A 12,507-nucleotide genomic window follows, 5' to 3' on the forward strand; every position below is an offset into this window, starting at 1 on the left:
AGAGAGAGAGAGAGAGAGAGAGAGAGAAAGGGGGAGGGGGCAGTTGAATGTTCCCCTTTACCTTAAGTATCTTTTTAGAAGAGTTTTTGTCGTCAGTACCAACATAGAAAGCGACAACGGGGCCGGGACCGTAGATATTGGCTTTTCTGATGGCGTCAGTGATGTCAAATTCCGACTCGTTGAAAGCACTGGAGATCAAAGGCCACTCTCCGATAGTAGAACTGAGCCATTGCTTGTATGGGTCGATTCCACGTGCATCCATTGTTTCTTGGAGTTAGCATAAAAGGAGAGAGGGTTATCAATTCTGAGATTAGTTTTATTTAAGAAAGAAAATGCCCCCAAAAGAACAATTATTTGGGATTATGTGGAGTAGGTGGGGTGAGACGAGAGAATGTAAATGGCAAATAATAAGCAATAAATCCATCTATTGATCTGTCATTCAATCCTTCTACCAATCAATCATTCAGTGAACCCATCAACCGATCAAATAGCAACCCCATACTTTTTCCTTCCCTTAACCTTTCAGTCATACTGCATGACACCAATATCATCTGCTCTGTCTGTCCTATCGTTGAACGACACACATAGTATACATACACATACACACAAAATGTCACATACAACCAACAATACTGTTCAGAAACCAGTAGCAGTATTGTCCCCTTCAAATTGTTTTTTTGTTTGTTTTTGTTTTGGTAAGTGTTTTACCGCGCTCGCAACTGCATACATATTATAAGCGAGCGAGACACATTAAACATTTTCAGTTTGGTGAGTACTAGATTTGAATTTTTCTGGGTGGCGGCCGAAGCCTACTCTTATTGATTTGGACCACCAATGGATCTTCAACATGCGCAACTTGCTCTCGGGACCTCCGAGATTGTTTGCCCTCATCAGAAAAGTTTAGGTATTAGACCTTACCCATCCTAAAACCAGGGGTACGGCTAAAAGACAGAGTAGCAGTAGAACGGCTGCGGAAAGAGTCAGGAGCCCAGAGGGGCTAGAGTTGCCGAGTATAAAATGGAGACGAAAGCAGACGGCAGAACATAGAGAGCAGGAAAGGAGAGGAACGATGAACATATTGGAGAAGAACATATTCTGCCGCTGTCAGATTCCGAACCCGGGACCTATTGAATGAGAGGCGAACGCCGTAACCTCTAGACCACGAGAGCCCCCATAAAATTATTTGATTACAGAATAGATATTAAAGATAGAGAAAGTTAAATTGCTCCTTTTAGTTGAATTTCTTTCCATTTTGTGTACCTACGCCCCTAAACGTTTTCATCATGCAGGGTTTGTGTTGTTTTAGTGCCTCAAACTGATAAGGTAGAATAAGACATGATCTAGCACCAGACAAAAACACAAAAGATACCTAGATCGAGACAGGATTTGTACAAATTCTTGGCCTTCGTCACTACTGGCAGCTCGTCTGGTGGTGACGGCGCTTCGATGATAACTGAGGAAAGCAAAATTGAAGCATGATTAAATGTTACAATATAGGTGTATGCCGTTCATGTATTTCATATTACACACATGCACGCACACACACACACACACACACACACACACACACACACACACACACACACACACACACACACACACACACACATATATATATATATATATATATATATATATATATATATATATATATATATATATATAGAGAGAGAGAGAGAGAGAGAGAGAGAGAGAGATAGATAGATAGATAGATAGATAGATAGATAGATAGATCGATAGAGATAGATAGATATATAGATATATAGATATATAGATATATAGATATATAGATATATATATATATATATATATATATTTTAAGTCCTTATAGGTTTGCTTTAAATTGTTTTTGAAGCCATATTGCTTCCATTTTGCCTGCTTCAATTTTGCTTGTCAGAGGCAAATACAGTCGACTCTTGATATTTACGATACCGATAGAAATGTCAGGATATCATTACTGATTTGGTACTAGGTGTTGGTAATCAGATGTACTTGCAGATGTTCCATATTCCCATTGAAACAATTTAGATGATATAGGAGGAGGGCTTACGCCCTGTCTGTCGGATCAATCCGCACTGAGAGGGATATAATGTCTCAGTAGATAGACCAAGTGATACCAAATAAAAATTGTCTCCCATGCAAACTGAACTCATGTCTACTACCGGGAACGGTGAAGCCCCTAACCACTACGCCACATACAACACTTCTTCGTACATTAAATGTAGATACACATATTATGCACACACACACACACACACACACACACACACACACACACAGAGAGAGAGATAGAGAGAGAGACAGACAGACAGACAGACAGACAGACAGACAGACAGACAGACAGACAGACAGAGAAAGAGAGCGACAGGGAGAGAGAGCGACAGGGAGAGAGAGCGAGAGGGAGAGATAGAGAGAGAGAGAGAGAGAGAGAGAGAGAGAGAGAGAGAGAGAGGGAGAGAGAGAGAGAGAAAGAGAGAGATAGAGAGAGAGAGAGGGAGAGGGGAGGGAAAGAAAGATGTGGTTGAATAGGCGAGAAAGTTAAAGAGGAGTAAGCGAGAAAAAGATTAAAATATAATTTATATACCTCAAACATTTTTGCAGAAGTGGCATATTATTCGATGGTTTTATTGTGACTCCCATTTACAACACCACGCAACGCTTTATGCAGTGTCAACATTCCAGCTCTCCCTTTCCCCTTAGAAAAGAAGGACGCTATATTATGACTGCCAATTCCTACGCAGGCATGACACGGATGGGTAATTCCTTAAAGGAAACGTCGCACTCATGAACTCCAAGAGCACGAGTAATGTTTGAATGTTTCGCTTTTTTAATAAAGATTTATTTTGCGTCCTTATTGACTCATTTGAGATAGTTTAGGAAGCGGCCTTCGACCTCGTGCGGATATAGCATCCCAACAGAGAGACCGAGATGCTTTATAAAATTCTCTCCACTAGGGAATGGAACACAAGTTTTCTATGTGCGGAGGTAAAATGCTAACGGCTACACCATATAGGATCGTTGAGTTATGTTTAGAACGATCATTACTTTAAAATACCAGGTCATTAAAAGACATTTGCTAATATGATTGATATTTCGTCTCTCCTCGAATGCTCTAAAGATAATAAAGATCTATATTTTTAAAAAAAATATTTTTAGGGGGGGGGTCACGTCACCCATTTGTAAAGGATTTCCTAGTTAGTGAGCTGTTTAGCCTCTTCCAGTTCTACATCGTTTGATTTCTTTTCCTTCTATGAGATTTTCAGCATTTCTTATAAAGTCACGTTTCCGTTGGTTCTATTTTAATTTGGAGACTATTTTTAACTTTTATTTTCTTTGTAACTGAAAAGTGTCAGACTTTCTGGATGAAGCTCACTTTATTGAATCAGTCTTTTGGTATTGCAAATAATCGCGTCATTTCTGTGGAACGTTTAGCGCAGTATGTAAAGACATACTTTTCCTAGATATTTAATATCCCGGTACTGAACTCATTTGATCTTTCCACTTTTGCTTCTAAGAAATTACTTTTAGGATTTACTGCTTTTTAAGATCATGCTGTGCATTCTGTTTTCTTTACGTTTAATAATATCCGTTTACGTTCACTTTCCGCCAAACAGTGCCTAGAAACAATTATTAGTGACTCGTTTTCTGAAACAGAGTCATCGGCATACCTATTCTTATTACTATTTTCTTAATTCCTTTTGAGACCTAGCTCATCCAGAATTAGAATAACTCATCACGTCAAATTGTTTCAAAAGCATTTGAGCAAATCATTCAATCACAAATACAAATGTTTTGTTTCAATATAACATCCTCCCATTTACATTGTAAAGGCAAATATAGCCCTTTGGAACTCTTGATAGAAGACAAAACCAAATTGTGTTTAAGATATCTCTACTTTTATATTGTTTATCATTCTCGTCATTAGAACTAATGGCTCATAAGATGTATTGTTCCATGCAAACCCCAGTCTGTGCCACCCGGGGAATAAGGAAACGCTATAAAAACTGTGTCAATCATATCTTAATTAAGAAATCTCACCATTATCATAGACAGAATAAATGCTTTGTTATTATTTCAGTCCCTGGTTCTTCCTAACTGACAACCACTTCAATTGGGATATTTTCAGGCCCTTCAACTTCTTCTTGTTTTGTTTTGGGTTCGTTTTTTGTTTTTTTAAATGTCAACTTGCACTTTATTTTCTCAAAATTGTTAGTCCATTTATTTCTGCCTTTACTACTGATTTTCCCCTCTTTTTGCTTTGAAAAGTTCTTTAATTTTTTTTGACTATCTGTTTAAAACATCCCATTGTCCATTCGAATAATATTATAATATCCTCCGTTTGATCTTATACAGCCTGGGTGTGAGTATCATTTCTCTTTCTCATCACCGCTGACCTTTAGAAATATTTAACATTAAAACGATGTAACATTATTATGTGTATGGGTGTGTGTACGTGTGAGTGTGTGTGTGTGTGTGTGTGTGTGTGTGTTTGTGTGTGTGTATGTGTGTGTGTGTGTATACGTGTGTATGTGTATGTCTGGGTGTGGATGTGAGTGTGTGTTTGTGTGTGTGTGTGTGTGTGTGTGTGTGTGTGTGTGTGTGTGTGTGTGTGTGTGTCTGAGAGACTACGTGTGTCATTATTTTAAATCAGAGCTCAGGGAGTTCAGGTGTCAGCATTCTTTGAAACAAGTGTGGAAATACCACTGCATACATTTAAGAACACCTCTGCTGTCCTTGTAATCACACTTTCGAAATGCCAAGAAGAGATAATGTATGCACGATTTTATCAGGCCTTTGGAAAACGGATAGCTCTGTAGACTAACTGCAAAGTGCATCCCCATATCTACGTCACGTATGTTTGAAACTGAATCAATATAACTTATAAAAAGTTTGAATACATTGAATTCGCTTCACCACTTTTGCAAGAGAACAACAATCATTCCCTAACCGAATAACATGACGAATCCTTTAATGATGTCGTAGTACAAACGTGATAGTTTCTCTATAATAAAAATAATGATGCTTTGGCACGCTCATTGTATCAATGAGCGTCACGTTGAGGCAAAGCAAAGAAAAGAGAAGGTCATTCAGGTGTAGCAACGATATGTCTGAAGATACCATTTTCAAATATCATAAAAAATGGTGTTTATTTATCGACATATTGCAATGGATAGCAGATCCCTTGAAAGAAGGTGTAAAGGGAATGTATGAGGGGGGTCTCGCTTCAACTTATTTGTTCTGTAAACAGGACCGCGAATTTAACGTCACTGAAGCGTTTGAGATACAGTTGACCTAATTCTTTACGAAACGTTTCCCACGCCATGTGCGTCCCCTTGTCCATTTCTTCTTTTGTAGAAATAAGCTGGCGTCCCTGCCATAGTTCGAAGGAATCTGTGCGGATCACGATCGTATTCATTTTCAACAGTTGTTGCTCACAAGTACTTGTGACCCTGTTTTACCTTCACAAACTTTGGGGACGAAATGGCATTTCCAAAGATCGAAATCCATTAGGTGCCAAATAGGACTTAAGTGTTGTACAGTGCCATTTTCAGTAACGCATTTATAGAGAGACATTGGTCCCATTTTTATATATGTATATTTTTCGGGGGTGAGTGTTTTACGGTGCTCACAACTGCATAAGGTCGTATGAGCGCGGAAGACACATTAAACAGTTTTAGTTTGGTAGGAATTTTTAATTTTTTCCGGTGGCAGCCGAAGCCTATTCTTTAGTTTAGTTTTAGTATAGTTTTTATGACGCTCGCAACTGCGTGCGTAAGGTCATAAGAGCGCCAAGGGGTGGATGTCAACAGAGAAGTCCATACAGGGAAGCAGGATTACTCTGCTCACCTCTCTAGCTTCAACAGCACAAAGCCAGCTTCGATTGTCAAGGCACCCCGGGAATCGCGGGTCACAAGAGTGTGACAAACATACAAAAGAAGTAGAGGGAAAATAACGATTGTAAGAATTAGGAAAAAAACCCCCAGCAGTTTCCTGTTACAGTGCAGGCACAGTTATGAACATGACATTAATGATCAGCCCATTCACAATTCTATTGAGCATAAGAACATGTTAATGTCCCCCCTTTGGGAATGGCCGAGAGACACTTTAGTCAGTAGCACCACCCCGATGATCTTTAACGTGCATAACTTGCACCCTGGGCCTCCGAGATTTTTCGCCCTTATCCAATAAGGCTATGTGTTAGATCTTACACTTACCATAAGATGAGTGGTGTGGCTGAAAAGCAGCAGAAAGAAGGAGCCAAGGAGTAGCAGCAGGAAGACTGTAGAAAGAACCAGGAGCCTAGATGAGGAGGAAGTGGAGAGGGGGGGGGAGGGCAGAAGAAAGTGAAGATGAAAGCAGACGACAAAGAGAGCAGAAATGGAGGTGAAAGGAGTACGTTTTAGAGAAGAGGCGAAAACCGTAACCCCCAGAGCCCCCTCTCATTGTTAAACTGTGGCTCATATATATATATATATATATATATATATATATATGTATAGATATAGATATATGTATATGAATGATGTATCGTGGTGAAATCAGACCCTCGTCAAAATAATGAAATCGAAGAAATCGGCATTTTTCGGCACTTTGGAATATTGTTGCGAATTTTTGTTTTTTTTGGCTCAACACTTTGATTGTTAATCCAAAAATATTATTTTGTGTGGATTTTATGGAAGAACGTTTATCAAAGACGCCAAAAATGTAAATTTGTAGTCTCTAAAAAACTCTTGAGCTATGAAACTCACCGAACTTTGGTGGCCATTTTCTCGCAAATTGTACATCTGAATACAGGTTACCCCGCCTCCTTTAATTGCAAACATATGTATTTTTAAGCGAAATAAATGAACTTTTTTTTCATTAAATACAAGACAAATTAAAAACCCTTAAGATGATAAAAATAACTGCATACACCCACAAATTGACAAGTGCCTGATTCCACCACGTCGTGACATAAGTATATATATATATATATATATATATATATATATATATATATATATATATATATATATATATATATATATATATATATATATATATATATATATATATGTAAATATCTCTGTGTGTGTGTGTGTGTGTGTGTGTGTGTGTGTGTGTGTGCGTGTGTGTGTGTGTGTGTGTGTGCGTGTGTATGTGTGTGTGTGTGTTTGTGTCTGTGTGTGTAAAATTTGTCTGGTCCTTTCTCACCTTTGTTAAAGATTTGTCTAGGATACTAGAGTCTTAGGGGGAAAAAAAACTTTGACTGATTTCTAAATCAATTTAGTTAGATTTTTTTTATATTGACATATCAGCAACAAAGGAAAGTCTGGCCTAAGTTTTTCGTTGGCTAATCATTTTGATTCACCCTTCAATCTAACAAGAAATACCTCGTACCTACTATGAACCTGAAAGAGTTACACATTTAAAAAGAGATTATAGACACAATAGTCAGAAAAATTCTTAATTTTGTTTGTTTGTTTGTTGTTGTTTTTTTTAATTGTTGGGATGTTTAAACTGTTGATGAGGAATGACAGGGGGATAGTGGATGTAAAAAAGTCTTCTATTTGCAAACGTAAGTTTTACTTAGAATACTGCTTGGGTCATCCAAAGTCTATACGAGTCATCAAGTTGATTAAAAATTAGATCTCTAAATGAGTATGCTACGGTAAAATAATCTAATATCATCTAATATCATCATTCACAGAACAGAAAGCAATACTTACGTTTTACTTGACGATCCACTTTTTTCCCCAGCTCTGATAAAACACTCAAGGCTGCTGAGTCTTTGGGAATGTCGCGGTCATATTCCCAATTCGCACAAGCAAAATTGTAGAAGTTGTCACAGGGATGAACTGATTTGTCGAGGTTACTCATGATGCGGGCGGCTAGAGTAGAAACGTATAGAAGAAAATTTTTAGAAACATGTATGGTATCAATATAATAACAGTTGATTTTCAAAAGTATCATATTCTTTTGGTTTGGGCCAAGTTGTTCTAAACTGTTGTTTTCGAGTTTAACTTTTATAAAAAAACTGAGCTAGTTTAAAGGCGATTTATTAATGTCATATAATTCAGTGTCAGAACAATAATAGGGCAAAATCGGCAACACAAAAAAGGATAATGGGCGTAATAGGCCAATGAAAATGAATTGAATTCCAAAAGAGGAGGAGGAAGAGGAGGGGGAGGAGGAGGAGGACAATTTGCCTTTTATATTTTTTTGTTATACACAAGGATGCACATCGACACAATAGCGATAATTGTAGGAAGGGCAAACGTGAAACGGACAGAAACAACAGAGAGAAAAAGAGGAAGTAAAGACCTACCAGTGGCGCCCTCCAACCGCCAAGGAAGGTAAAAATGTGAAACCAAGCACGGACAATAGAGTCCAAAAAGAAATAAGGGAAAGTAGAGAAAGTGAAGAAAGTGAATGCACGCGAGCATGAACGCGCGCAAGCACGTACGCACGCACGCACGCACGCACGCGCGTACGAGCACGTTTGTGAGTGTGTGTAAGATAGATAGATAGATAGAGAGAGAGAGAGAGAGAGAGAGAGAGAGAGAGAGAGAGAGAGAGAGAGAAGAACATGCAAGAGAACAATGTTAGAAACCGTTTTAAACTGAAGCAAAGACAGTGTAATGCAGAGAAATGGAAAGTCGAAAGTGAGATCTCCAGTAGCAGTGTCTTTTCCTTCCAAAGGTTTTAGGTACGACTTCCCCCATAGCCAGAGACGAGAGAGAACATAGTATTAAGAAAACAGTAATTTTGAAAGTTTCACTCTTGTGCAAAAGATATTGAGTTCACACTTGTCGGCCGACAAAAGCGGTACACGGAAATGACGTTTTGTTTATTTAACAAAAAATGCAGATTAAGTAAATAAAACGTTGGTGAAAACAAACCCTTCACCACCACCCTCCCCCTTTTGTGCTCAAGTTTAATTCCTAAGGTTTGTTTCTTTTAGCAATGAGCTATTCCTCCCACTGATTTCCAAGAAAAAAAGTTGTTAATTTGCAAAAGGATCTGCCATTAATGGCAATGGGTGTAGCATACTTTAAAATAAGAAGTAAAACAGAGAAAAAATCGGCTTTAAAATCCAGATGCAAACGCCCTCCCTATCCCACAAACGCAAATTCTTTGGAAGGCCATGTCTTATCATAGCTATACCTTTGCCAAGGTACCTACCTGCCGTAACACAACCCTCTGTCACGCAAATTTTACCGTCTGAGTCTGTGGTTGAAAAATAAAAAGAATACATCAATAAGTGGTTTATGTGAGGCAGACTGTTGCGTACACATGTTCAAATGTACATGAACATGGTATCAACACTTAATAGTCACATATAATTTTTATATTTATATGAAACATGTAACTATATACATGTATATGTACATTATATATACGTATATATCACACACACACACACATATATATATATTATATATTATATCATATATCGTTGCCGTCGTGCACAAATCTTCTATGCGACAAAATTTTCAAAATTTACTTTTTTGGCTTATAAGATTCTGAATAAAATACAGTATGTCCAGTCAAACGATATTTGACAGGATGAAATATAAAGGACATTAACCCCCCCCCCCCCCCAAAAAAAAAGGGTCCTATCTCCAAATGTGTGAAAGCCATCGGGAATAAAAACTAGTAAACGCCAGCGTGGCGCTTTGGAGTTATGTGCCCGTGGCCCTGTCTGCTCAGCCGTCGCTTATGTTGGGTAATGTAATAGCCTAACAATAGTTGTGTTGTCCGACAGTCCATCTTGCGCAACAGTATTGCGTCGGGTCCTTCTTGTAGTTTTATTTAAAATTTTGTTTTTTGCATTGTGGTTCTGAATCAAAGATAATCGTTTCATTGAGAAGCCTACAACGTTGCCCTTTGCAAAAGGACCGATTAGGTACTTATATTGGTGTTCACACTTAACGCACGTTGTTCAGTATTCAAACTGAACTCGGCCTTTTCCCTAACATCAAAGTCAATATAATACATTGTAGGGAGCAGGAATATTTGAAAGCATTAAGACTAAAATACCATGTTCCATAAAACTTTAGATGGTCTAAATATGTGTATGGACATCGAAAACAGCCTGTCTGTCTGCGTACACCAATCACAGGTTAACATCTAAACATATTAGATTTCCAAAATTGTTCTTCCTGGCAACCACCAAAACAACACGTTTTGCTGACACCAAAAAGCGTTTAACGTGATACTGTATAACACAGGTCTGTATGACCATCAACAGTGCTGATGACCAAATTGAAATTTGTGTCTAGAAAAATCCGTATACAGGAAAACTCAAGTGATAACTCAAAACATTATTGTCAAGCAGAAGGGGCATTTGTTTTATTCTTCTCTAAAAATGTTTCCTGTCAGCTGGGGCCAATGCTTAGTCCAGTTGTCGCTTTCGAAACCTGACAAATGTGCTAATGTTCAAGGTGGGAAGACTTCCCCCTAATCATTGCCGCTATAGAAATATCAGTAAAAGCCATTGAAGACAAAGTGGACAACATTGTTTTATTGCACAAGACGTCAGAATTAGATATTTCTGTGAAATGCTTCGACAAGACGGGTTTTCTACCGGTGAATTTTCAACGCCCTGAAAAAATTCGCCAGTGACCACATTTGACCCAACTCAACCAACATTTAACTACTACTTGAGAGCTCGAGGGGCTGGCTTCTTGTTCTGCCCTTTCGGTTCCAATTCGTCTTTGTGATGCTACGTTGCAGAGTGACATCCCTTTAGTATCAGTCGATCATGCTGATGTCACAGCTGACGTTACTCTGGCTCTAGTTCTTGGCACTATTTTCCCTTTTCATTATCTAGTGACACTTCTGACATCCCCTCAACATCATTTAGTGACACTGCACTTCTTGAGTCAGACATTGGTACCATGGTACTATGGGCTCAGCCAAAAAAAACCCCACCAGTATCAGGTGTTGGCGCGGTCATTTCTGCAGCGGGCATTGGGGTGCTGACAACATTCTCCTAACTACCTGTGTCAACTGCAGAAGTTGTTCCTAGCAATGAAGAATTTTCTATCCTGACCCAAAAACTTGGTAAACAAGGTGTTTGAAATTCGCAGAGTTGCAAACATCTCTCAGGGAGTCGGGACAAAGCTATGTCTCTGCCAATGGTGCCCAACGACCAGCACACCAACTTCTGGAACCTTGCAACCTACAACGGGCTGGGGTGCAATTCTCTTTCAGATGTAGACAGAGCAATGACATTTGACTATGTGTGGTCATTATATATCATAGGAGAGTTAAAAAAGCGTACGTCAACTGTCTAGTTGACCGGGGTGATGTGATGAGGAAGGGGAAAGCTTCAGAAGCATCCAATGGGTCTCTCTTGTTTGTTCACATCAGTACTTCATAAAGGAAGGTGGAGTAAGCGTTGTGTTGGCATGAAAATGTTAACCATTACCCTAGCTTTACTGGACTGGACAATTCGAAATTCCACTGATTCGTTAGGGTCAGATTCAGAGCTGCCAAAGGCAGATTTGCCCTCCTGTTTGAAGTGATGAGAAATTGTTCCTGTAGATGATTAATTTGGAATATTACTGAAATTCTGTCTTACTATTGTCGAAAAACCTCGGCAAAGTGTTTTCAGGGGCCTCATTTTCGTTCTCTAGTGGAGTACGGGTACTTGAAAAGGTGTGAGAAACTTTGCCTCAAGGGCCTAGGACTAACAGACTTTAAAAAATAGTTAGTTTCATAACAACAGTTTGGCGTTGCATCATCCCCAAAAGGGCTTCTGTGATGTATGCGAGTCCCACAGGGCTGCAAACTTGGACAAAGAGAGAAGGAAACAGCACATGAGGTTGAAGGAAAGAGCCTTATTCTGAGGAAGAGAAGGGCAACAAACTGTCTCTTGAAGGTTCAGCTGACGAAGTCAGGACAGTTGCCATTTGTATGAACTTGGAATCTGTGCTTCTTGCACCTTCACTTCAGGCATCTGTCATCTACTGCCAGACAGAGGAACATAAGAATGTGATCAAATGACACACTCACTTGGACATTGATTCCTAACATAGCCTGATAGAACGAGCATTAAAAGGCGTTCCTATCTTCTTGCAAGCGAACTACATTAGCATTATGGGCAAAGCCAGGCGCAACCCCAGAATCCTGTAGGTCAATACTTTGATCACACATTTTCAAGGATTATTCACAATGAAGATCAATCAAAAGTGAAAAAGGTGACCCGTATATTGTGGACATCTGTTGTCTTTAGTATACCCCTGATCGGAACAGATCCTTCAAGTTGGCGTTTGATAAGGGGTTTGAAGGATCATCCTCGAAAAGGGAGTATGTAGACGTGGAACTCAAACACCCCCAGGGATAAAAAGCGGATATCCCTTAAAGCTATAATCTATTCTACTATAATACGTGACTTTTAAAAATAATTTCAACTGCATCTGAGAGAGAAAGAGAGAGGGAGGGGGACGAGGAGGGTCACTGTACTTCCAGGAAGAATCTTCCAAATTACATAATATACAAACCATTGTCTTTGTTTTC

General features: G+C 38.9%; 1 protein-coding gene across 1 annotated transcript in view; it reads right to left on the reverse strand.

Annotated features, from left to right (window-relative positions):
• The window catches only part of NEP (neutral endopeptidase), a gene marked incomplete in the record, with an annotated part of 58,342 nt that overhangs the window by 26,557 nt on the left and 19,278 nt on the right, over positions 1-12,507 (reverse strand). The window contains 4 exon segments of the mRNA NM_001204663.1: positions 62-267; positions 1,370-1,453; positions 7,710-7,871; positions 9,166-9,208. Of these exon segments, the coding sequence (NP_001191592.1) occupies positions 62-267; positions 1,370-1,453; positions 7,710-7,871; positions 9,166-9,208 (495 nt within the window).

The sequence above is a fragment of the Aplysia californica genome, unplaced genomic scaffold, assembly GCF_000002075.1.
Source record: "Aplysia californica isolate F4 #8 unplaced genomic scaffold, AplCal3.0 scaffold00076, whole genome shotgun sequence".
Lineage (NCBI taxonomy): Eukaryota > Metazoa > Mollusca > Gastropoda > Aplysiida > Aplysiidae > Aplysia > Aplysia californica.